General features: G+C 60.6%; 1 protein-coding gene across 1 annotated transcript; it reads left to right on the top strand.

Annotated features, from left to right (window-relative positions):
* The first annotated feature begins 7,304 nt into the window (after nucleotides 1-7,304).
* On the top strand, nucleotides 7,305-16,571 carry SHH (sonic hedgehog signaling molecule). The gene is made up of 3 exons (XM_057550198.1): nucleotides 7,305-7,662; nucleotides 12,823-13,084; nucleotides 15,766-16,571. The coding sequence occupies exons 1-3, from the start codon at nucleotides 7,354-7,356 to the stop codon at nucleotides 16,569-16,571; spliced, it is 1,377 nt and encodes a 458-aa protein (XP_057406181.1). The 5' UTR covers nucleotides 7,305-7,353.
* Nucleotides 16,572-26,206: the final 9,635 nt, after the last annotated feature.

Genomic DNA, 26,206 nt, shown 5'->3' on the forward strand with positions numbered 1-26,206 from the left:
AAAGAAAGGCGCAGCTTCCTGCCACAGTGATGGGTCGTGTGTCGGACCACCTCTGCTCCCCATCCTGCAGACAGACAACCCGAAAAGCTGGAGGCCGCTCCCTCCCCGACGGGGCGGATCAAAGGCCCTGGAGACCCACACGCTGTCACGTGGTGAACAGAATGCTGAGTAACAATAACAGAGGACCCGGGAGGTGAGGCAGGCTTTGGAAGTCCTGCGTCTAAAAATCTCTGTCATTCAGAAGCAGCCGTGGTCCCCTCCAGGTGAAGGTCCCAAGTCCTAAAACAGAGACATCTCACAGAGAGGCCAGCCCAGGAAGACTGCTCTTGTTTAAAGGTTTCTCTCATGCTGCGCTGTGTTCTTTTCCACAGTCATCTGAGAGATCAATAATTCAAGGAAAGACGCAGACATAGAGAATGGACTTGAGGACATGGGGAGGGGGAAGGGCAAGCTGGGACAAAGTGAGAGAGTGGCCTGGACTTATATATACTACCAAATGTAAAATAGATAGCTAGTGGAAAGCAGCCGCATAGCACAGGGAGATCAGCTCGGTGCTTTGTGACCACCTAGAGGGGTGGGATAGGGAGGGTGGAAGGGAGACGCAAGAGGGAGGAGATATGGGGATGTATGTATATGTATAGTTGATTCACTTTGTTATACAGCAGAAACTAACACAACATTGTAAAGCAATTATACTCCAATAAAGATGTTAAAAAATAAATAAATAAATAATTTAAGGATTCATAGAAACGATGTCCTTGAGCATGCCTAACCTGAAACCCACGTTTCTGCCCACAGCTCAGGGGCCAGCCCCACGGCCAGCCTGGAAACACAGCGTTGCTGGGTGTCTCTCCTGGGACTCAGGAGTGCAGAACCCGGAGCTTGGAGACAGAGGTCAGTCTGGTCCATGCTGACCACTCACTGCTAAGGGGCCTTGGGCACAGTCACCTGCTGCTCATCTGTTCTGGCACCAGCCTGGCAGAGACCTTGAGCCTGCCTCTAGGGCAGGGCCACCCTCTGTCACATCTTCTGCAAGTGCCCGGACAGTAGAGCTCACCGCTCTGTACCTCGTTTCCCTCGTTTCCTGCGCAATGGGTTGTGTGCATTGATTAATTGAATTTTATCTAACCACAATGAAAAGGTATAATAAACAGTGAATAAGCAAATACGATTACCCGAAGGCACAGGTGAGATTTCCCTTCTCACCGAGTGGCACTCTCTGGGTGAGATGCTTGGCAAACACAAGAGGGCACCCCCATCAGCCAGGCCCCTGTGCTGTACTCCTCCACCAGGTGAGGGGCCATGGGACCCCCCGGGGACGGCGCCTCCTTCACCCACAGCGTCCTTCCCCTCCCTGCCCAGCCCCTAGAGGGCCGAGCCCTGTGGTGTGGCATCTGTCTCCCCGGGAAAGTCCCCTCCAGCCAGAGCCACCGGCCACCCTCCCACGGGTTCTTGTTAGCACCCCCCAAATGTTGGGTCCGGGGTCTGTCGAACTGCTAAGGTCCCAGCGGCTTTTGCTAACGTTGTCAAGCCCCAATGTGTGTCCGCACCTCAGTTTCCCCTTCTGCGCCCTATCCCACCTCCTGACACGCCTGCCCCCGCTTCCGAGCCCCTCCGCTGCCCCTGCCTGGCCCCCTCCGCCCGCTGCCTCTGTGTTTCTTGCTCTTGGTTGTGCATCTTAAGAGGGATGTGGCATCGCCCCCTTTCACGACAGCAAAGAAAGGGGGGTGGGGGGAGGGGAGGCACCTTCTGGAAGCTGCCTGACCAAGTGGGACCCCCAGGGCCTCCCCAGCTCCACACGTGGCTGCTGCCCGACATAGCCAAAAGGCCCCGGGAAGCCACCCCAAACCAGAGGTGCATCCCCAGGGAGGGGCCGAGGCGTCCGAGGGACGAACCTAAGGGGCCGGGAGGGATGCTCGCAGCGGGGGAGTAGGGCCAGCCCCGGCTCTCTGTTTCCCGCCGTAGAGAGGCTGCTGGACGACGAGGCTGACGTGGAAGCGCAGGCTTGATGGCCGCCGTGCAACAGGGCCCAGGAGCGGTCGGGTGACTGGCCAAGAGGGCGAGGGCGGAGGAGGGCAGACCTGGAGCCACAAAGGTGCCCGGGCGGCTGGCACCCGGGAGTCTCGATGCCGGGGACGCTCCCTGGACAGCTGAGGGCAAAGGCCGAAGCCCCCCCTTGGGGCGCCTCTGCGCGCTCTCTGCTCCTGCAGAGAAACGGCCTGTTTCTGCGTGTCAGCACTGCATCCCTTTTTTATTTAAAAGAAAACGTCTGCACAGAAGTTGCCCGGATGATGTAAGCGCTCTGCTTCCTGCCAAGAAGGGTCGCAGCTACCCTCCTTCAGAGCGGCGGGGACGGCCAGCCAGGGGCTCTACCAGCCCGGCGGGCACAGGACACAGGCAGATGCAGCCCGGAGTCCTCACTCCTTGGACGGGTGCACCTCGTCCGCAGCGCCCACCCCCAGAGGCAGGGCTGAGTCTGAGCCTGGCCGCTCCAAACCCAGTTCTGGCCCCTGGAGATACACGCAGCCCCTCGGCCGTGCAGCAGCTTGGGCCCACCAGGCCCTTCCCATTAAGGGAGGGCATCGTAGGTCCTCAGGATAGAAGGGGCCTCGATGCCACCTGTGCTGTTGCTTCAGAGAGTGCCTGAGGCCTGGAAGACGCCCAGGTCCTACCCCCAGGCCTGCTGCAGCTCGCAGCAGCCTGCCCATCCCCTGGCGGGGGGGGGGCCCTCTCTCCGCTCTGCTCTGCTAATTGCTGCCCTGCAAGCACCAGCCCGCGAGGACGGCACTGCCCCGCTGGCCCCTCGTGCCAGCACAGCCAGAGCTGGGGGGCCTCCCCACCAGTTCCTCCTGCCACTGCCACCGCCACTGCTGCAGCTCTACGGGGACATGCATGCAGGGTGGCCAGCAGCTGCTGTGCACCCAGGTGAGGGCTCCGCTTGTGAACAGCAGGGCCTTCCCTGGACCCCTCTGGGAAGCCGGAGACCCATCCCCCAGGTCCAGGGTCAGCAAGGAACATGGGGTTAGGAGAGCGGTGCTGAAGGGCCCCCTCCCTCCAAAATTCAGAGGGGGCCTGGCTGGCGATCACTAGGAGAACTGTAGCAACAGAGACTCAATTTGCCAAAACTGGAACAAAATCAGAAAGAAATTGAAACTGGATGATTGGATGGCAAGAGAATGAGTACAAGTATTATTAGGAAGAGAAGTCAAAGTGAGGGATACAGGGAGGAGGGGTTTTAAGATTAGAGCCCTAACCCAGAGACTGGAGTCCGGGCGAGCCCTGGACAAGTGTGGTGGGCAGAGGCTTCGATGGGGAGGCCAGAGTGCCAGCTGCAGGGCCCAGCGGGTACCACACTGGGAAAAGGGAAATGGGGATTGCAAAACTAACGGGGGGATCAGGGGAGGATGGACCAAGTTGTCTAGCCCCGCTTTCAGGGACCCCCCAACCGGGTCTGCACATATTTCCCAAACCTGCAGCCCAGAGCCTGAAGGCAGAGTGAGGAGGCCATCTAGCGGCGGGGGCTGGTGGGAAGGCAGGGGCCGGGCCTGGGAGGCGCCTCCTGGGGGTGGGGGCAGAAGACAGGCAGCCACCTGTCCTCAACAGGGATGCTGGGGAGGGATAGAGGTGGGAAGGGATGGAGGGATGGAGGGATGGAGGTGGGGAGGGATAGAGGGATGGAGGTGGGGAGGGATGGAGGGATGGAGGTGGGGAGGGATGGAGGTGGGGAGGGATGGAGGGATGGAGGGATGGAGGGATAGAGGTGGGAAGGGATGGAGGGATGGAGGTGGGGAGGGATGGAGGTGGGGAGGGATGGAGGTGGGGAGGGATGGGGGGATGGAGGTGGGCAGGGATGGGGGATGGAGGTGGGGAGGGATGGAGGTGGGGAGGGATGGGGGGATGGAGGTGGGGAGGGATGGAGGGATGGAGGTGGGGAGGGATGGAGTTGAGGAGGGATGGAGGGATGGAGGGATGGAGGGATGGAGGGATGGAGGTGGGGAGGGATAGAGGGATGGAGGTGGGGAGGGATGGAGTTGAGGAGGGATGGAGGGATGGAGGGATGGAGGGATGGAGGTGGGGAGGGATGGAGGGATGGAGGTGGGGAGGGATGGAGGGATGGAGGTGGGGAGGGATGGAGGTGGGGAGGGATGGAGGGATGGAGGTGGGGAGGGATGGAGGTGGGGAGGGATGGAGGGATGGAGGTGGGGAGGGATGGAGGGATGGAGGTGGGGAGGGATGGAGGGATGGAGGTGGGGAGGGATGGAGGGATGGAGGTGGGGAGAGATGGAGGGATGGAGGGATGGAGCGATGGAGGTGGGGAGGGATGGAGGTGGGGAGGGATGGAGGTGGGGAGGGATGGAGGGATGGAGGGATGGAGGGATGGAGGTGGGGAGGGATGGGAGGATGGAGGTGGGGAGGGGGTATGGAGGGAGGAAGGCAGATGACCATGGGAAAGAAGGGCAGAGCCCAGACAAATTAGAAATGGCTCCTGAGGGTTACCTGGGATGTCGGGCCAGGTCAGGAAGAGGCTGGGGTTTAGAACCTCTGACCCGCACGGGGAGGGGCCCAGATTGTCTGGAGGGGCAAAGGCAAAGAGAGGGAGCCATCTGGCGTCTGGAGGTGGAAGAGGACAGTGTCTGCTGTCTGGGAAGTGGGGAGGGGGCGGGATGAAAGGAAGGGGAAGTGGGGGGAGACTGAGACTTCAGCTTCTGGGGTGGCTGGCTGGTGCCCTTGTTTCCAGGGCAATAAACACAAACTACAGTTGACCTTTGTCCTGATTCCCCATCCCACCCCAGCCCCACCCACGACAGGGAGCAGGCCCTCGGAATGCAGGCAACTCAGGAGTCAGTGTGGTGGGTTTACGGTCCATCCTTACTTCATTCTTGAGGATTGGCCAGCCCCCAGGCAGGCGGCCCCGGCAGGCTCTCGGGGTGTCCAGGGCTGGCCAAGAGGGACAGGGAGGTGGCTTCAGCCCGAGCCTGGGCCCCTGGGCCGAGGAGGCCTGACGGCCGGACCTCCCACCTCCTGTCCTGCCTGCTCCCCACCTGGAGGGAGCCGAGCCCCCAAGTCTCCGGGCCATGCAGAGCTCTCTGCAGCTCAGGCTCTGGCTCCCGAAGCGCCAGCCTTGCTCCCCGTCTGGGGGGTCCCGGCACCTGCGAGATCTCGGGCGGGCATCCCTGCTCATGCGGTGGCCACATGGGCTCCCCGGTCTCCAGCCAGGGGGTTGAGACCCGGTGCTGCGGCCCCTTCGCCTTTGCCTGAGCGGAAAAAGAGGGGTGAAGGGAAGGGACTGGAGTGAGGTGCCAAGTGGGGGAGGGCAGTCAGGAGGCTGGAGTGTCCCCAGCGCGCCCGGTGGCTTCTCAAGCCCCCATGCCCAGCGGTGTCACAACACTTGCTGCGTGGCGACCACTTCAAGCAGGCCCACTCTCCTGGGTCCAGGACAGCGTGACCTTGCTGCATCGGTTCCACTGGGAGGCCTTGAGGAAGTTGGGTTGATGCTTCACAAATCAGAGAATAGAAAAGGCGGGGTGGAGATGCGCTCCTGGCCAGCAGAGCCTTGGAGATGCTCAGTGTCTGCAAAGGCCCAACTACAGCCTCTTTCAATGTCCCCTTCCACGCTCCCCACACCCAGAGGAAAAGTTTATCTGCACTGGAGCTTACCCAGACTGCGGCAAGTGTCCCATTGTTCTGAGGACTGACCCGGCCTCTCGCGCTGCCCCCAGCCAGGCTGGGGTCAAGGGAGAGCGCCTAACTGCACAGAGTGTCAGCCGGGCCTCGCTCCGTCCACTCCACACGAAGGGCCCTCGCTCCCGCGTCCCACTCCAGAGCAGTTGCTGTGTCAGAGTGAGACAGGAAGGGCCCAGAAGGAGGAGGGCATATTCTGCAAAAAGGGGGAATCTCCGATTTTCCTTTCCTGGTTTAAATAAGACTTTTTAAGTTAGTTTGTTTCTCAAAGTGCAGGAATTTGGGGCTCCAGCATTGCCGGCTCTGAGCACCGAGCCCTCTTCTGCACGCCCCTCTTTGACCAGGACACTGTGCCCCCAGGGCCCTGCCCCACTCGGGCTACAGCCCCCAGGACCCTGAGGACGGGCTTGTCAAGCTCCAGGGAAAGCCAGCTCGGCATGATGTGGAAGGAACCTGAATTCCACATCCAGCTCATCCCCTGGCCTGCACTTTGCTCCGATCGATTGAATCGTGGGGGCGGTGTGTGCACAGCCTTGCCCACTCGCCGCTGCCCCCAGGCACAATGGGCCTCCGCCCACCACGCAGGCACCGGCACCGGCTCCCTCCTCTGAGCTGGGCTGCAGCCCCCAGACCCGCTCGGGCCCAGCCAGCCGGATCGTCCCCTCACCTCACTCTGCACCAGCCCCTGAGCACGCCTCCATTCCACTTCCAGAGAGTTAAAAATAATGCATTAATTGAAACACAATAAAGGAGCAGTATTTTCAAGTTTTTCTAAGGTGCTTAAAGCACTTCAAATAGCATTACGTTACGTACAGTCCCGGCCAGTCGGCCAGTCGTGGCAACTGGAATATTCGGGAGGGGGCACAGGCCCCTCTTTCTTTCAACTGCAGGGAGCCCTGGCCTGCATGATAAAGTCTCTGGGAAAATATTTAGATAAGACCTGGGCAGCTTTGCCCCTCAAACATTTGAGAGACTATTTGTTTGGTGATGGAAGCTTGGGGTGGGGGGGATGGCGGTGGGTCTAGATTGTCCTTTAAAAACTTAAGTTGGTTTTAACTGAAGCATCTACCATTCTGGAGAAAGTGAAGGGGGAACGGGAGGTGTGCCCCGGGCAGGGGGTAGCTGATGTTATCCTCAGCAACGTGCCTCCTCTCTCCCTCTCACCTTTGTCTTAGTAAAGATGTTTTTCTCTTTTAACTAGAAGCCTTCAGGTAAAAATAAAGCAGCCACAGAAAAAAAAAATTAGTCTTTTTTAGGGTTAAACATCAGAAGACAAGCCTGTGCTGCTTTGGCCAATCAGATACGCCCCTGCCAGCTATAATATAGTACTGAAGACAGCCTCTCGCACAAGCTCTCAGGCTTGCTACCATTTAAAATCAGACTCTTTTTGTCTTTTGATTGCTGTCTTGAGCCCCAACTCCGATGTGTTCCGTTATCAGCGGCCAGCAGCCTGCCGTTCCAGCCCCCGTCTGGGTGGGGATCGGTGGCGAGTCCCCCGCAGCGGCTGCGGGCAAGGTTATATAGGAAGAGAAAGAGCGAGGCAGAGAGCGAGGGCGCCAGCAGCCAGCCGGAGCGAGCGAGGGAGGGAGAGCGCACGGGCACACACACTCGCACACCCGCACCCTCGCGCACTCAGACCTGCTCGGGCCAGCCTTGAGGTTCCTGGGCTCCATGGACGAGATGCTACTGCTGGCGAGATGTCTGCTGGTGGTGCTGGTCTCCTCGCTGCTGATGTGCTCGGGGCTGGCGTGCGGACCCGGCCGGGGATTTGGGAAGAGGCGGAACCCAAAAAAACTGACCCCTTTAGCCTACAAGCAGTTCATCCCCAACGTGGCTGAGAAGACCCTAGGGGCCAGTGGAAGATATGAAGGGAAGATCACGAGAAACTCGGAGCGATTTAAGGAACTCACCCCCAATTACAACCCTGACATCATATTTAAGGATGAAGAAAACACTGGAGCGGACCGGCTGATGACTCAGGTAGAAACCCAGCACGGGGCGGGGAATGTGTCGTTTTCAAGGGGTTATGTGTAACCCTGCCGCTCAGTCTGTTTGCTCTTCAGGCAGGTAGAGAGCCGATTTTGCCCTCTGCTTCCCCACCCACCTGCCGGCCTACCATCCCTTCCTCTTCCTGGAGGGGAATGGAGGTGAAGGGTCCAGCTGGAGAAGTTTAGGCTGGGGGGTGGGGATAAGGACGCTAGGAGATGTGGTCCTTGGATGGCCCTGATTTGATTTGTCCTGCTGGGATGGCCTTCCCATCCTGCCTCAGCTCTGGCTTGTAACCTGGGGAGACCTTCACTTTGGGGGCATCTGTCCTTTCCAAGTTGGGAGTGGGAATGGAGAGAGGGGGCAAGCATCCCCCCCATAAACATAAAGTGGCGTCCAGATCACTGTACAAGTGTAGCCTCGGCGGTTACACGTTTCCCTCCTCCTCTGTGTTTTTCTTTCCCACCACTACTACCCCCCCCCCGCTGCCCCCCACCAAAGACCCTCAACTGGAAAAGCCAGGAGGCCGGGCTGACAAAAGGTCGGGGCTCCAGAGGCGGCTGGGCTGGTCCCTGACCGTATCACATAGCTCCACTGCGATTCCATCGCTGGCACTTGTGCCCGTCAGAGTGTGAATGTATCGATATTTCTTTAAGGATGCCCTCTTATTCTCCCGAGCCCGCGGTACTTGAGGGGAGGGACTTAGAACTTACTGGCATTGCATCACGCTAGTTTTCAACCTGCTTGCATAGGAAATTAGGAGCGACTAGATATTAGCGGGAGGGGGGGCTGGAAAGAAGAACCAAAGCAAAACACGCATTCCTCTCTCCCTCTCCGCCTCCGTTTGAGACTTCTGGCTGCCAATCTGCCCGTCAATGGCAGACTTTCTGCAACTCCAGGCACGTATAACTGAAGCTAGAAATGGATTTCCTGGCAAATATAGGTCAACATCTTTTTTATTGCCCTATTAAAATATTCAAGTCCTACCTTTAGGGCCAGGAGCGCACCGCAGCTGACGGAGCGGCGCTGGCGGGGCGCAAGTGCAGGGGAGGCTGGGGGTGGGAGGGACCGAGGAGACACCTCCCGGCCGCTCCGCTCCCCAGCCCGATGCCCGGCCTTGCTGCGGAGCCGAGGAAGGCCAGGGGCAGGCGGGGTAGCGGGCTCCAGCTGACGGACGGAGGCGGAGAGGGAGGGGAGGAGAGGGTCCTCATCCCCGGCTCGCTCGCATCTGCTCCCGACCACCTTAAATCTGGACCGCGAGTGTGGACGCGCGCGCCTGTGCCCGAGAGCAGCGCGAGCCGCAATTAACTCTGCGCAGGCCGCGGGGTGCCCTGCGCGTGCGGCCGGCTGCGGGCGCTTCTCCGGCTCGTCTGGGGCTCCGACCCCCTGGTCACCCTCGGTCCCGGCGGCAGGGCAGGGGCCTTCCCGGGATCCCTCGGCGCGAGGCCAGAGGAAGCGGCGGGGGCGGGGACGCCGGAGGTCCCCGAGCCGGAGAGCTCAGCGGCCGCCGCGGTCCGCGCCGGGCCGACGCGGGAGGGAGCGGGTCCCGGCCCGCGCCCTGCCCGGGTCCCCGGGCCTCGCCGCCCCGCCTACAAGTGCGAGCGCGCGGAGCCGCGCACCCGGGCAGACGCCTCTCGGCTCCACTTACTCCCGGGTTATCGATCCCGCGGCTCGGGTTTCAGTGCGCGCGGGGCTGGGCTGCGGCCGCCCGCCGGCCCCTCCACGCGCCCGAGCGCGGGCTCGGCCAGGGCTCCCGGCGGCGCTCCGACGGCCCGGCTGGCGAGGCGGCGCGGGCGGGCCCTGCGGGCCCGGGCGGGAGGGAGAAGTCGGTTCCAGGGCGGAGGCGCCTCGCGGGCCTGGGCGCCCGGCCCGAGCCCCCCGCCGGGTCCCTCGCCCCGCCGCCCCCGGCCGCCCCGCCGGGACCTACAGCCGCGCGGCCCGGCGCCCGGCCGCTCTGGCCGCAGCGTGCGCTGGCAGCATTTGAACTTCTGACCTTCTGTCAACTTCCCTCAGACGAACGAAACGAAAACAAATACTTTTTTCCCCTGGGCAGTGGCTATTCCCGTTCCCAGCACAAAAGGAGGGGGGAGGGGCAGCCGCCGTCGGGGTGGGGTGGGGAGAGCCAGGCCAGGCGTGTGCCACGGACCCCAAAACGTGCCCTAAAAACCTGGAGGCTGGGGAGGGGGGGTGGCCTGAAAGGCGCCCCCTGCCTTACCCCTTCCCCGTCCTTCCTGCGTCCCCGGTCCTAAGAGTTAAAGTGGGGAAGGCGGGGGACCTGGGAGGTGAGGGCAGGGCCAGGGGAAGGGGAAGCGGCAACGCCTCCCGGGCTCCTGGGGCACCTGCTCCCCCGCCGGCCCCCCACTTAAGATAACCACCTAGACTCTGCTCTCGGGTGCGTGTCCCTCCTCCCCCGTCTCTGCGTGTCTCTGTCTCCCTAATGTGACTGCCGCCCAAGTCCCTCAACCATGGCAAGATCGTCCCCAGTGGAACTTTCAGAGCAGTTCAGGAACGCAGGAGCTCCTGGTTAATATTAACTCCGAGAGGGGGAAGCGCAGACAGACACGCTCTCCCCGCAGGCCGCGGTGCCGAGGGGCTCCGAGGGGGCAGGAGGCCGCGAGGGGCCGGCCTGCGGGCTGCGCCGGGGACCGGCCCGAGGCGCCACGTTGGGCAGATTTCCGGGTGCGTGGCGGCCCCGGGGAGCGGCGCTCAGGTGTGGGTTTGAAGGCAGGGGCCTGGTTTTCCGGAGGGGGGAGGAGGAGCGGCGAGAGGTGTGTGCGGGGACCCGAGGGGACCCTTCTGAAGTCGGGACACCCCCTCCCCCGCGCTGGGGAAGCCCGTGGGCGTCGGCGGTGACAGTCCCTGCTCGGCTCCCGGGCGCGGAGCGGCTGCGCAGACTGGGGAGGTGGCGGGAGCTCAGGCGTGGGGAACAACTTGGCCTCCGCCGACACAAAGCCGGGCCCGTCGGCCCCTGTGGGCTTCACGGTGGCTGCACAGAGGCGGGGTTGATTCGCGGCACACGACCCAGTGAATTGATAACCGGCCCGGGCTTCCCGGCTCTGCCCGCGACGATCCCGCCCGGCCGGGGCGCAGAGACTCTTGCAGCCGCGGGCCGAGGCCGCGTTGCGCCTGGCGGAGCCCGGGCCTGCCTCGGCCCTGGGCTCCTCGCCTGGGGTCTCCATTGCCCGAGTGGCGCAGCTCAGAACGCTGGGGGATGGTACGCGTGCTCCCCTTCCGGCCCTCCCCCTCGCCAGCGGCCCCGGGGGAAGCCACTGAACGCTTCATCTGCCCCCCGAAAGCAGGGAGCTGGGGTGCGATGGGGGCTCGGGAAGCGACTGTCTGCGTGTGCGCGTCGGTGGTGTGCGCCTGCGCAGCCGGTTCCACATCCCGGCTCTCAACTGACCCTGGTTTACTGATTGATTTTCATGTAAAACGCATTCAATCCTCAAGATGACCTCACTCAAACTCTGTCCTTCTGACTTTTTTTTTTTTTTTAAGAAAACTGTTGGCGGGCCCAGAAACCTGCAAGCGCTGACCTGTTACCAGGACCGCCCCCTAGCCTTCTGCCCTCCCTCCACCGCGCGCGCGCGCGCACACACACACACACACACACACACACACACACACACACACTTGCTGTATGTCTAACTCTACAACCATATACTGGTTTTTACTGCTGCCAACTACACAGGACTTTTCCTGTCGCGCAATCGGCCGCATCCCCTTAAAACGCGGCAGCGGCCCTTGCAGGAGCCCTCCGCCTCCCTGCGCTCTGTAAGAAAGAGTTCCCCCAGGCTATAACAGGGTCCTTGCCGGGGCCGGCTGGTCCTCTCGGTAACCGGGGTCCCCGCCCGGATATCAGCCCTACCCTCTGCAGCAGTCAACTTGGAATTGTCCCCTGTCCCCCCCGAGTCTGCCTCTCTGGGGGATGCCCCCATCATGATTTTGTCACCACCTCCCCTTTTTTCAACCCAGCACCAGCCGCAGTATAAACGTCCAGTGAGTTACTGCCCACACAAACATGCACGTGATTCAACTCTTTCTTGCATCCTTGTCTGAATGGGACCCGAGAATTATACGGGAACTCCCACAGCTTTACCCTGGCTTGAGTCCCGCCTATTCACTGCTTCTTTACTCCTACTGGCAGCTTCCTTGTGGGAGGGGGGGGGAACCCCAAGGGCGGTTTCCAGAAGAAGCCTCCCTAAGGCAAGAGCTCAGAGGCCCCAGGCCTCTCTGGCTCCTCTCCCCTCCCCCCTCCCCTCCCCCCTCCCCTTCCCCCACCTCTTAAGTTGGCTCTTCAAACTTGCAGGACACCATTCTGCGCCGGCCAAGAAAACAAGAGGGGGGGAGGGAACAGGTTAAGGAAAACAAGAGACACAATCAGACCACAGAAAAGCCGGGAGAAAAGAGTTCCACGGGGAAAAGGAATGTGGCTGTCCAGATAAAGAATGTTTGTCATCCGGCCCTGGTCTTATTGAAAATTATAACTCACCTGGTTGCCTTTCACTTCTGGTTCCCCCACCCCTTCGGCTGCTATCAGGGTCCCACCACCCTCTCTACCTTTGGCTTAATTCTCACCTCAGATAGGCACAGGGCAGAGATAAGGCGAGGCTTTTAACTCTGTAAGAAGTATACCGTGTATTTTTCTTTCTACGGCTAAGTTGCACCCGGGGCCTCTCTCCCGCCTCCCGAGAGGGAGTTTGTCCAGGGAGTTGGGTGGAGCCTTGCACAGGTGCGGAGCGATGGGGCCACAGAAGAGGGCAGGGGCGTGGAGGGCATCGTGGAGGCGGGCGCGGGCCATAGCCTAGGGTGCTCCTGGCGGCTTCTGCAGCCACTGTCCAAAAACACGCAGTTTACTTATTTCGAAGACAGACATTTCATCTGCTTCTCAGGCCCTGACAGGGGCCCTGCTATTTCAGGTGTGGAGAAAGGCGCTCACGTCTCCTCCGAGAGGATGTGCTCCGCCTACTGATGCCACCCCCTCCTCCCTAGCCGAGCTCCCCCTCTCCGGAGCAGGCCGGCCCGTTCCAGGCCTGGCCTTGTCTCCCTACTTGTGCGCACAGCCCGCATCCTGGGGGGCTGGGCAGAGCAGCCCAGGGATAGGGTTGGGGCAGGCCCGGACGTTCACGGGCGCTGGGTGCCCCCTTCTCTCCACAGCGGTGCAAGGACAAGTTGAACGCCTTAGCCATCTCCGTGATGAACCAGTGGCCAGGAGTGAAGCTGCGGGTGACAGAGGGCTGGGACGAGGATGGCCACCACTCAGAAGAGTCGCTGCACTACGAGGGCCGCGCCGTGGACATCACCACCTCGGACCGCGACCGCAGCAAGTACGGCATGCTGGCACGCCTGGCCGTGGAGGCCGGCTTCGACTGGGTCTACTACGAGTCCAAAGCGCACATCCACTGCTCGGTGAAAGCAGGTGAGGGGGCGGGCCCGCCCACCCATGCCGACAGCACCCCCCAGCAGCTCCAGATCTGCACCCCAAAACCTGGCTCACGGGCAAGAGGAAAGTGGGGAGGAGGGGGGCAGGCGGGGAGGGGATGGGGTGATGACTGGTGTTTCTGTGGCAGGAATGGACTCCGTGAGGCCTGTCCCAGTCCCCAGCTGGGAGCTGTCCCTACCTTTGAGGCCACAGAGGCCCACGTTCTCTGAGCCCAGATGCAGAGGGCATCTGGCTTCTCGAGCCTTCTCCCAACCCTGTTTCCGGAGTCCCCGCTGCAGGTGGCAGAGACAGGAAGGAAAGATGGTGGGGCGGGGGGACTGTCCTGGTGAGAGACTGCAGCCCTCCCTGCCCAGTCGGCCAGCTCTGGCCCAGAGCCTCTGTCTCAATAGAGCTTAAGAATGAACGACTCCCCACTCGCCACCGGCCCGCACCCGGCACAGGAGGTTCCGCCCGGGGTGGAAGCCCCGGTCCACTCCCTTCCCCCCCTGAGCGCCTGTGGATTCTGAACTAACTTAACTCACTCGGCCTTTGGGAAGAGGCCTGATGGGAGGTAATAAAGCCGGTAGTTACCACTTCCAACATCTGGAGGCCGCAAGCCCAGAAGCATCCGTCTTTATTAGGAACCAGCTGGGCTGCCCTGAGCCACAGGCAGGGCCAGGAAAGCCAAGCCTGCAGCTGGAGCCCCCGCCCTGCTGTGTGAGGCTGACTTCCCTGGGCCTGCAACGCCACACGCTGTTGCTGGCGAGGAACAGCTCCGGCAGGAAGGCGCGCGCGCGCGCGCGCGCACAGGCCCCAGCGCCACTGAAGCAGGTCTCTCCAACTCTCGGCAGAAGCCGGCGCATTTAGCAAGGCAGTTCACAGTGAATTTGGGAGGAACTGCGTCTCCCCCCACCCCAAGTTTCGCCTGTTTGTCTCCTTAACTGTATTTTAATAGCGTATGTCAGTAGAAAAACACTTTCAAAGTGTCGAGGCACACTTTGGAGGTAAGGAAAGTAGTGGCCTCCTGTAACAACAGAAAGAAAAGGTGCGTAAGGCTGGGGAGAAGGTCTGCGCTTAGAGCCCGGGAAAGGGTCTCAGACGCCAGCAGGGCGGGGAGGCGCGCCCCGACTTCGCGGGGCTCCTAAATGGCGGCGCGGCGCGGCGCGCGGCCCCCTCCGGGCCACCCCTGTCCGCGGGGTCCCCCTGGCGGGGGTCTCTCGAGGTCTCCTCGCAAATGAGCAGCGGTCGTGCGGCCCGGGACCCCGCCGGGGGAGCCGGGCCGGGCGCGCAGAGCCGCTCATTGGCATTCCGCGCACACGGGCCGGGCGCGGGGCGCTGCGTGTCAAGCAGGGTCGTGCGACTCGACGCCTCGGGCTCGCCTGCGTCCCGGGCGCATTCCGGGCGGCTATGTCGGGCCTCCAAAGGCCGGCCCCGCACTTCATGCCGGAGAAAACGATGAGAAGATTAAAAGCCCTCAGTAATTCCAGCAGGAAGATTCTTTCTCGCGATCTCTATTTGCAAAAAGCAGGATCCCGGAGATTGGAATGCAAAGAAGACGGGGACGTCCCCGCCCCTCCTCCACGGCCCCCTGCGCGCCGCCCGACTCCGATTATTGTCCTCGGGACAGTGAGCCTCAGAGAGCGACAGAGGCCGGAGAAAGCGGGTAGTCAAGGGGCCTTGAGAACCCGGCGCTTCCAGAGCTCGGAGCAGGCCCCGCCATTTAAAATTCAAATACACATCTCGAGTGCTTGGAAGAGAGGCCTGGCTGTGCAAATAGTGCTTGTGAGGCCCGGGCTTCTGGAGAGCCCGCGTGTGAATCGCCGGGGGTGCGGCGGGGGGGTTGCACCTGAGCAAATAGGGAGGGGGCGGCCCAGAGCTGGAGAGAGAGGGAGCCGAGAAGGCGTGGGGGGGATGGAAGGAGCCCCTCTTCCAAGAGCGCCTCCCATTTGTTGCAGAAATTACAATGACAATGGCGAGCCCTTTATTGGATTTTAATTAGAAGATCCACACAAGCCCCGGATTTTCACACCTCGGCCAATTCTCTGGAATGTTTGTCCAGTTGCTACAACTACTACAGCTATTTTTCAGCCCCGCCCTCGCCCCCAACTGGCCGACACCAACCGGCCGACACCAAGACTCCCGCTGGGCGCTGGGGGCGGGGTGGGGGCGGGGAGCGGCCGAGGGTCCCCGCGGCGCAGCCCGGGTGCGGAGCGCACGAGGGGGCGCCGCGCCCCGCGCCGGAGGCGGGAGCAAAGGAGGGTGCGCCCCGGCGCCCGGGTGAGCTCAAGGAGGCTTCCTGAGGAATCCAAGTGGAGAGCAAATACCCTCTGAATTCGTGGCGAGGTTGGGTGTGTGCTGAGCCGGCGGGGGAGGGGGGCGGCGAAAGGGAAGGAGTGTAACCGGCCTCCCGCCGGAGACGCCAATCGACCTTTGTCACCGCCAGTCCAATCCTAAGAGAGTCGTTAAGGAATGCGTCTGCATCTGAATTCGGTCACCGAGGCGGTGGGGATGGGGGGAGGGAGGTCCGCGCGGGACCAGCCTGGCATCTCTCCCCGGAGCCACGCGCTTCCTCGGTCTGGGCGCGCGGGACACCAAGCGTGCGCCCCCCTTTCCAGTCGCGTCCTCCTCTCGGGACTCACCGCCCTGTCTCCTCTCCTCTCCCTTCTCTTCCCCCGCAGAGAACTCGGTGGCGGCCAAATCGGGCGGCTGCTTCCCGGGCTCGGCCACGGTGCACCTGGAGCAGGGCGGCACCAAGCTGGTGAAGGACCTGCGCCCCGGGGACCGCGTGCTGGCGGCCGACGACGAGGGCCGGCTGCTCTACAGCGACTTCCTCACCTTCCTGGACCGCGACCACGGCGCCAAGAAGGTCTTCTACGCGATCGAGACGCGGGAGCCTCGCGAGCACCTGCTGCTCACCGCCGCGCACCTGCTCTTCGTCGCGCCGCACAACGGCTCGGCCGTCCGGGAGCCCGAGGCGCTGTCGGGCGCCGGGCGGCCGCCTGGGGGCGCGCCGGAGCGCCGGGCGCTCTTCGCCAGCAGCGTGCGCCCCGGCCAGCACGTGTACGTGGTGGCCGAGCGCGGCGGGGATCGGCAGCTCCTGCCGGCCGCCGTGCACAGTGTGACGCTGCGCGAGGAGAGCGCGGGCGCGTACGCGCCGCTGACGGCGCACGGCACCATCCTCATCAACCGGGTGCTGGCATCGTGCTACGCGGTCATAGAGGAGCACAGCTGGGCGCACCGGGCCTTCGCGCCCTACCGCCTGGCGCACGCGCTCCTGGCCGCGCTGGCGCCCTCGCGCACGGACCGCGGCGGGGGCGGGGGCGGCGGCCGCGTGCCCTCGGCCGCGCCAGGTGCGCCAGGTGCGCCCGACGCGCCAGGCGCCTCGGGCATCCACTGGTACTCGCAGCTGCTCTACCAAATAGGCACCTGGCTGTTGGACAGCGAGGCCTTGCACCCGCTCGGCATGGCGGTCAAGTCCAGCTGAAGGCCAGGGGGCCGGGGAGGGCACCGGGAGGGGGCGGGGCGGGGCGGGGGGAGGGGCGAGATACCGCAAATGACACACGGAAAAAGCGCACGAAATGAGACTTTAATTATGATAATAATTAATAATAATAAAAAAGTAGGACAGTCCAAAGTAGACTATAAGGAATCAAAGACCCCGAGAAATTCTGTTGTTGTGTTTAGTTTATATATATATATTTTTGAATTTTTTGATTCCTGTTTAATTTTGGTTATTTTTTCACCTCTCCTGGCTATTTATTTGTTTGGTATGAATAGATGTTTTAAAATAATATGAACCGGACCTTCAAGAGCCTTAAATAGTTTGTTTCTTGGATAATTTATTATCATGTGAACTGTACTCACAGGGGGAAAGATTATTTTGTGAGGCCAAGCAACCCGCTCAGAGTCTATTTTTCTACATGTCCCTCGTCCTGACTTTCAGAAAGCAAAATTCTGTCCTCTCCATGCCTCGTTTGCAACGCTCCTGCTTTTCAGCAAGTGTAAACTAAAACATGCTTCATGGGGGTCCACAAATTATATTTTTATACACAGAATTGTAAATTAGATTTTTGAGAGATCAATACTTAACTGAATTACATTTCATTTTTGAAATAGTGTAAAATATGAAAATATATTATTTTAATTTAACTAGTTTCCAATGTAACAGCCATCTCCTGTTTTGTCTTCTGGGTTTAATATTTGCTTTGTCATCACCATTTTGGCCACATTCTTGGAAGTCAAGACTGTTACACGCACACACACACATACACTTTTTTTTTTCTTGGACAAACTGGAAGAACTCTGTTATTTTTAACTTCAAAGAATTTATTAGAAAATAATATTTTTTAAAAGCGCACATAGTGATGATCCCACAAGGATGGAGCCTGTAGTTTGTACAGAGAAAAACAAAGGATGTTTTTGCATTAATAAATTGAGAAATAACTGCTGTAAATTTACTAAAATGTATTTTTGAATATTTTGTAATAGTTTTATAGAAATAAAATGTGCCACGCACAGCCTGGTTAGTATATAATAACTAAGAATTCCTGTTGCAGCCCTTTTTCTTTCCTTTTTTTGGCTTCTTTGTTTGGGAAACCTAGTGCTGACAGGAGTTCCCAGTATTATATTTAGATGTGTTGCTTATACTGTGAATTCAGATCCACTTACGTAGGTAACCGAATCGACTCGTTTGTTTTCGTCACTGGAGAAACCTCAGCTCTGTTTGTATTTATTGTGTGAAAGTCTCTCTACTCAAAGGATGGCGGTGCCGTGCTGAGTGCCCTTCTGCCCTCACCTCCCCCAGCTTAACCAGCACAGCCTCAGTGGCTGCCTGGAGGAGACGGCCTGGGGCAGTCACCCAGATCTTCCTCCCCAGGCCCCGTGTCATTGTTGGCCGACTTTGTTCCCTCCACTGGGTTGACCCAGGTTGGGGTGCACTGTCCCCCTGGCCTTGCAGGGAGGCAGTCCTTAACTGCTTTCTGAAGTCCTGGGGTGCCCTTTTCAGGAGGGTCCCCAAGGAGAGGGCCAGGTGTTGACGATCTGCGGGAGGACGTGCTCCCTGCCTGCTCTGTGCGGACCCCGGCCTTCCCTCCTCTCCCGTCACACCCACTAGAGCCTCAGGGTGCCGGGGTCCTCGGGCCACGCTGGTGTCCAAGTTGTCTGTCTTGAGTGGTTGTCAGGCGAGGACGTCTGTCCCTAGGTCGTGGTCCTCCTTCTGCGGGCGCCCTGGGGCCAGCGCCCTGTGTCAGCCGGGCCAGGGGGACAGGTCCTCCGTGCCTGATGCGGTGTCACAGGCTCAGCCGCGCTGGGCGGTCACTGAGGCCTTTGGTTTAGTGAAGGCTGCTGTCCCGCTTTGCGCCCTGGGCCCAAATGCCTCTGCAGGCTGAGCTTCGGAAAGGTGGGCCGTGTGGCCTCAGGGCGTCTCAGCAGATTAAACATGTCTGGAGGCGGGCCTGGGTTTAGGGGAACAGAACTGAACTCGACGGCCTCGGGCCGGTCTCGGTCCCACCTGGTCAGGGTCTGGAGAAGCTGCTTCTGAGGCTAGGGCTGAGGTCCCTGGGGGCTTCTGTGCTGAGGTCTGGTGAGATGTGGCTCTCCAGGAGGCCGAGGGCCCCTATGGGTGGTGCTGGGGCCAGAGCTCACCCTCCGCGCAAGAGTGGTCCCCGGTCCTCCTTGGTCCCCTAGGTGGTCAGCAGGGTTTCGATCCCTGGTAAGGTTGGTGGTTTCTGTTCCGGTGACTGTTCAGGTCTGAGTGTGAAGTCAAACCAGGGGCACGAAGCAAACCAGCAGCTCTGGCCAGACTGATCCACTGGACTAGTTAGCGGGCAGAGAGGTCAGGTGTTGGCCTGGCCCGAAGGCCCGAAGGCCCTTGGCAGCGCCCCCTCCTGGCCGGGCAAGGTTGTGGCGCCCTCGCCTGTTTCCCCCCCTCCCTCCCCACCTTTTAAGACCCTTCGCAGCTTTACAGTGAGAATTCTCTTTTTCACGTCCACCGCGTAGAGGAACGAAGTGCAGGGCATCGGGCAGGTGCAGTACTGCCACCGGACGAGGGCCCACTTCTCCATCTTCAGGGTTGACAGGACCAAGAGTTTGTGCCAAGCGTGTGCGTGGTGTTGCCGCCGGCCTCCCTCGTGACTAATTGCATATCTATTCCTGTCAAACACGCGTACCAGAATGTACTTGAAACTGTTATCTTTGTGCTCTGTTGTTTGAATAATTAAAGAAGTTACAGAGACTTTGTGCCGTGTCTGTTCTGTGGCAGAATTCCCGTCCCATCCTGTCATCTGCAACTCCCGTTTTCTTCCACCAGGTTGTCCCAAATATGTGAAAGAAGAAATTTCATTGAGAGTGCACACTTCGCATCCATCAGGGGTGGTGATGGGCTCTTACGTGTGGGACAAAGCACGAGGCCCGTCCATCTGAGGAAGCTGCCGGCACGTGGCGGCCTGTGTGTGTGGGAGGGAGGCAGCCCCATCCTCTCCTGGTGGAGACCCTTTGCTGTCAGCATCACATCCACATGGGAAATACTGGGCTGACATGCAAAGAATGCCGGCTGGTTGCAAGATTTGGCAAGAAAGCAACAAAGTGCCTGCCTGTGAGCCAGCTCCAGGGCTGGGGGGCGGGGGGAGGCATCTGGGTGCCCCAATGACACAGAAAAGTGGCCGGTCCATCCTTGTGAAAGAACCATCCACTCAAGGGGGTTGAGAGGTCCAGGGAAGTGACCTTCATAGTTTCTCATCGGCCAACCATGGCCCCAGGGACAAATCTGGACAGCGGCCCGTTTTTATACAGCCCACAAGCCGAGATCGGGTTTTACATTTTAAATGGTTGAAAATAAAACAGCTAAAGAAGAATATTCCATATGTGAAAATTCCGTAAAATCTGTAACTCAGCTTCCATCAGCAAGTTTCTCTTGGAAGCCTACTCCCCCCACCCCACCCCCAGGCTGGCTCATTCCTCTGCCTGTTGTCCCGGGGGGGGCCTTCAGGCTCCCACGGCTCCCACGGCTCCCGAGAAGCTGCATCAGGGACCACGCAGCCCACAGAGCCTGAAGTATGTATTATCCGGGTCTTTACAGAGAGCGTTCGCCAACCCCCGTCTAGGATCTCGTGGAAACCCAGCCCGCTGTGGTGGGGCTGGAACGTAGTGGGGTGAGGCCAGCACAGCACATTTTCTATTGGAATTCAAAGGCTCCCATTGCTCCTTGCTGCGGTCACAAATCCAGCAAGAGCTGGTGGTGTGACAGGCGAACCCTGTGCTAGCCTGGAGGTAAACTGGAGACACCCACCTGTAAAGACCCACGAGCACGCAGGCTTCATCCCAACCTGGTGAAAACCATCACCCCCAGGGGGAAAATAGGAAGCCCGTGTTTGGAGGTAACCTTCTTGGCTTTTCTTGGCTGAGCCTGATTTTCTCAAAGGAAGAAGAAACTGACAGTAATTCACCTTCTATAAACAAGCTCTGGGCCCACCAAGAAGACAGGGAAACTGCATGAAGGTGGCGTTTTCAATGGGTGTCTTTGGTTTTCAGGATGAGGGCAGCTATGCTCCCAGAAGGGGGAAACTGGTTTAAATAAGAGGCTCAAGAAATCTGAAAAGATAAATTCGAAGAAATATTATGCCGAAAACCCAAGGATTTCCCCCGTACAACTGAACCGGGTCCTGGGTGGAAACGTCCACGTCCCAGGCCAGGGCCTGGGTGTTTGCTTCCAAGGGAAGGTGATGCCCTTTCCGTGGACGCCAAGCCTCATCCCAGGCGGGAAATTCCCTTTCTCCAGACCCCCCCAGGAAGGCTCAAGGCTTCCCTTTCTGAGCCTCGCCACCAAAAGGCAGCAAAACAAACCCGATGTCTTTGGAAGGAGCTTTGGGCGCCGGGTCCCGGTGTCTGTCACCCTGCGGGTCCAAGTCATCAGAATCCCAGCCGAAACCCTGCAGCCAGACCCAACAGGCAGGCCACACATGGGCCAGGAAAGCAGGGGCCTGTGCAGAGACGTGGGCGGGGAAGGGGGGCTGTTTCAGGAAGAGCCCCAGAGCGTTGGCATCGGCACGGGACCACCAGGTGGAGCTGGACCTGACCCTCCCCCTGCTGCTGCTGGTGGTGGTACTCCGTGGCCTATGTGGCAGGGCACAGCCAACCTTCCTGAGCCCGGGGCTCTGCGGGTCAGTGCCCCGTCGCTGCCAGCACCGGGCGGCCGCCGCCCCTTCCGCGGACGCGCTCCGGCTGGCCCGGCCGGCCCCGTCTCTTACCTTCCCGGGACGGCGCCCGCCCTCCCCGCCCTGCGGCCGCTCCGCTTCTCGCTGGGACTTCCGGGCAGCCTCCTTCCCGTCGCCGCTGCCCCGGGCAGCAGAAGCGCCAAGCGCAGGAGGCGGCTGGGGGCAGAGGGCTGGGCTGCGGACTTGCTGGCTCAGGGCGGCACCACGCCTCCGGTTCAGGCTGCTCGCCGAGAAAGTTTCCTGGGATCCGGCATCACGGAGGGGCAGCCGGGCTGGCAGGAGAAACGCCCCTGAGTGGAGTCCGAGCGCCCTCTGCTGGTCACGGTGGGAAAGTCGGGCCTCGCGCCCGGACAGGGGCCGACAGTGATGGGACCGCCAGCGGGGGCTGATCAACACAAAATATCAAAAGTACCTTCAAAAAGAGGGCAATGGCGGCAGGGCAAGCCCCCAGAGAGGGGTGACGTGTGGGGTCAGAGCCGACAGCACCGCCCTGTCCTGCATCGCCTCCCCACCAGTTGACGCCCAGCCATCAAAGCTGCCCCCGTGCACCAGGCCGGGTCAGTGCTCTAAAGCATCAGTTTCTTCTTTATTCTGACCAGTAGCCAAAAAAGGAAGAAGCAAACGATGACTGTGCTGGGAAAACTGAAGCCTAGAAACGTGCGCTGAGGAGGGCGGCCGGGCACCCTCGAGCCTTCCTCTCCCTTAACTGGGGCTGAGGGTCCCCGGGCTGGGAGGCCCCGCATCCGGGCCCAGCTGCAGCCCTTTCCGAGCTGAGGGGCGTGGCCAGGGGTGCGACTTGGCGAGTCCTCCTCCCGAGGGCCGGGGTGGCAGCGTCCGGAGGTTCCTGGACCTGTGGACCGTCACTTGGCTTCCGTGGCCTGGAAACGACTTCCCACATCTTGGGGTGAGTGGGTGACCTGTGAGAGGCTCGTAGGAAGGACAGGGTCACACACGTGGACAGTCGTCGTGGTGGCCTCTCCTTTACCAAGAGGGAACCGCTGGGCTCCCCGCTCCCCAGCCCTCTGACCGGGGGGTTAACTCCGCCCAGCCTCCATTCCACCACAGGGCAGATGAGACAGGGCACCCTGAGGTCCCTTTAAGCTCAGAAATACCCCTGATCTAAGGCTGGATCACTCCTCTGTCCCGTACTCAGGCCTCACCTGGATTCAGGTGAGCCTCTGATGGAGTCCGTCTGCACACACGAAAAAAGATGACCTGACAGTCTTTGAAAATTCTAGATGAAGGCATCTGAGTCTCCGTGAACCCATGTCTGGGGTCGGCTGCCGTGGAGCGCCGATGCCAATACCAGCTGTGTCCTGAGTGACAAAGCACGGGGCGGGGGGGGGGGGGGGCGGCTATTCCCTCGAGCGGCCTTTACGGGGGACCCGTCCCTGCGCTGGACGCCATCCTCAGTGGGAAAGAAGCCGGCATCTGCCCCGCCCCGGTGCCCTCTGCAGCAACACCTGGGGACCAGAGACACTGTAGGAGAAGTGCCCCCTCCCTGAACCCCAGGGCTGGCTGGGGCGGGAGCAGAGTTGTGCACAGGGCGACTGGGGACGGGGAGAAGAGACCCCTCCCTGTCCTCATCCACTGTAGGCCAGGAAGCACTTTCCTCCCAGCCCCTCCCGGGCAGAGCCCAGAAGGCCACCCAGATGCAGGCCCCAGCGCAGCCGCTGCTGGGGGAAAGCACCCCTTTCAGCTCTCTTCCTCTTTTTCAAGGAAGAAGTTGAAGAAAAAAGAAGAAACCTAATAGACCAACGCTGATCAAACGTCCAGAACCCCTTCCCTGTTGGAGCTCACTCTGCGATACGACCGGCCCGCACACGGTGTGCCCACGGGGAGGAGCCCCGTCTCCCCAACTCCCGGCCACGCGGCACCACAGCCATGCTGCCTGCGGCGCACGCTGCCTTCTCCAGGTGCCCCCCGCCCCGTTTATTCGCGTCCAGGGGTCCACGACCTCGGGACGGCCTGCGGGCTGCGGGAGAGGCTTTCGAGTGACTGCCCTGAAGCCCAGGGCCGAGCCAAGAACCAGACAGAGCGCGCGGCGGAGGGCACCTCCTGCAGACGGCACCAAGCTTGGGTCCCACTGCAGCCCCAGACCCCCCACCTGCCCTCCTGGCCACCAGCCCGCCCACGGAGGGCGCAGGAAGGTGAGCACCGGGGGTGAGAAGGAAAAGGGGAAACTGAGGCAGCCCGGGGGGTCTCAGCCGCCAGCCCCCGTGGTCCCAGGTGCATCTGAGGAGCCTGCCCAGCCTCAGCAAAGAAGCCCCGACACCCCAAGTCGGCCGGGAGGCTGAGCCGGGAAGGGGCGGCCCCGGGAGGGGGGTCTCAGCCCATCCACGCCCATCACAGGACGGGGTGTGAGGAACTTTGTAGATACATATCGATTTGTTCCATTATCTGTTTCCCTAGTTCAACGGAAGGAGCACACTTCCGTCGTGGGGAGAGTGAAGTGATTTTTAAATGCCAGGAGCTCAGATCCTGCCTGTGCAGTCAGGCCGCCCTCTGCCCTGCAGCCCCTCGCTCCCCGGCCGAGTGGCACTCGGGGGCGGCGCAGGACGGCCCGTTCCATCCCTTCCCGGTTCTGTGACTTAAAGCGACCCCGGCGGCCCTCACACAGGCCTCCACCTCGGGGCCCCCCTGGATGCCAGCGCCCTCCCCACCGCTCCGAGATATTTATAGGCAGTGCTCCGTGTCGGTCCTGAACACGAGGTGTTCAGTCCAAAAAGAACCTTTTTAGGTCAAGGAAATGAGTTTAAAAATACTTTGCCTGCGCGTGAGCCAGCTGGAGGGCGCAGCCTTCCCATCCTCAGCCTTCTCCGGGCGGACCCTCTGAGCGCAGGCCGGCGCCCTCCTGCCCGTCCTGCCGGCCGTGACCTCCAGCCCCCAGGGAAGACGCCCCAGGGCAGACAGACCCCCCAAGGCCAACTCCAGGAGAGGCAGGGCCCCCGCTGCCTCCCCCTCCCGCTCCCACCCCGGAAGGTGCAGACAGGCAGGTGAGCACACGAGCTTCTGGATGAAGCACTTGAGGGTGTGGCTGGGTGTGCAAGTGTACGTGTGAGTGTGCGGCATGCATGTTCGCAAGTCTACCGCGGGAGTTGTGTGTGTGCATACGCGTGTGTCTGCGTGAGCGGAGGAGTCGGGGAGGAGTCCGCAGGCGCCGGGCCTCAGAGCGAGGCCCAGACTCTGGCTGAGCGAGGACATGCCTTCTGAGTCCAAGGGCACCCGGAGGGGGTGAGGCGAGCTAAAGCCGCCTGTCTTCCTGCCGAGAGAGGCGGCTCGGGCTAGAAACGCTAGGCCCCTGGGGAGTAAAGCCTTTCGGTCACTTCTTCAGTATCGACTCCTCCTCCGAGGATGGGTCTTGAGAGGAACGGAACAGGCAGGTGACGGGGTCCTGGGACAGGCCACGTGGGGACCACGGGGCCGCCGGAGGGGCAGGCGGAGGACAGAGGGACTGAGGGCCCCAAACAGAGCTGAGGGGCCGCAGAGGAGAGGGGAGGGGGCCCTGGGGAGGCTGTGAGCTCCCTCTCCCCAGCCCCGCACTTCCCTCCGCTCCTGAGCCCTCAGTTAATACGATTTCATATCCTCAACCAGGACAGGGGGGATTTCCAAAACTTGCGGCAACAACACGCCAAGCCCTGTGGCCCTGGCCCAAACTGGCTGTCGTCAACGTCACCGTTCACAGCACACAGGGGCTGTTGTGCACTGGACAACACGCATGTGCGTATCTGTGGCACACGTATGCTATGTACTGTAAGCAACATAACGCACATCACACGGGCCCAGCACTTACACGCGTTCGGTAAGTGGCAGCAGTTACATCTTCTATCCAATCGAAGCTGCCTAACTTACCAGTGGGAGGTACCAATGGAAGTTTTCACACACCACGGTCCTTCCTCAATGGCTGCCTTCTGCAACATCAAGGCGCTGCAGCCGTCTGACGATGCCCTCGAGATGAACAACAAGATGTGTGCAACTGCATCTTGAGTGCCTCCTGGCTGATGGCGAGTGTCAGACATACCCCGTCTCAGAGATGTCGAGGGTGAAAGAAAGGAGTATCTTACAGTCAATGTACTACAATACAGTGTAGACTTCTTCTCTAGAGAACTTTAAATTTGTTTCACAAAGAGTTAAGGGCCATAATGCCATATTTTATAAAATCAATATGGATATTTACATACATATATTAAAAAATATGTTTTTTCCCGAAGCCTGGGGCTTACAAGATGACGGGATCAAGTCACCATGAAATCCAGGAGGAGGGGGGTGTGGAAGGTGAGGACCAGAAGTCACTGATGTCCAGGTGTGACCTGAGGGCCTTTCATCCTCCGAGATTCCCCACCAGGACTCCCAGGAAGCAGCTGCTTTCTACTGAAGGGCTGACAGCTTTGCTTGGTCCCTGGGCCTCATGCCACATTGGTTTCTGGGCCCCAACCAGGGGAAGACGTCTTGCAGCTGAGGGTGGCAGGGGCCCGGCTCAGGCTCCGTGCCTCCTGCCCGGGCCGTGCTCTCCCGTGGCCACGCGTCCCCCTCCATGCCGTGTCCCAGGTGGTCACCGGGCCCCGCCGACTCCTGCACAGGTCATAACACCTGAATTCCAAGGAGCACCCGCAGCCAGTCGCTCCCAGTTGAAACGTTTACAGTTTCTCTTCGAACAGAAGGGTTTCCTCACTGCACACTCAGCCCCCGTCAGCAGACTGAACGAGAGAGGCTCTCCCAGTGTGCCGGGCAGCCAGGGATGCTGGGCCCCGCGGACGGGAGCACTGAATCCGCGGTCCTCGCAGCCCCCGTGGGAGCAGGTGAGGGGCAGGATCAGGGCCCAGATGGTCGTCCTCCAAGAGGACCTCATGTGGTACCATCTGGGGACAAGTTCTACTTGTTCACTTATGAACTGAGCACCTTTTGAGTG

The sequence above is a fragment of the Balaenoptera acutorostrata genome, chromosome 7 (genome assembly GCF_949987535.1).
Source record: "Balaenoptera acutorostrata chromosome 7, mBalAcu1.1, whole genome shotgun sequence".
In the NCBI taxonomy this organism is placed as follows: domain Eukaryota; kingdom Metazoa; phylum Chordata; class Mammalia; order Artiodactyla; family Balaenopteridae; genus Balaenoptera; species Balaenoptera acutorostrata.

Bases quoted from the DNA above. Each gene is read 5' to 3' on its own strand.
- SHH (XM_057550198.1), top strand. From the start codon at position 7,354: ATGGACGAGATGCTACTGCTGGCGAGATGTCTGCTGGTGGTGCTGGTC. The intron at 7,663-12,822 runs GTAGAAACCCAG...TTCTCTCCACAG, and splicing joins CGGACCGGCTGATGACTCAG to CGGTGCAAGGACAAGTTGAA. The intron at 13,085-15,765 runs GTGAGGGGGCGG...CTTCCCCCGCAG, and splicing joins CCACTGCTCGGTGAAAGCAG to AGAACTCGGTGGCGGCCAAA.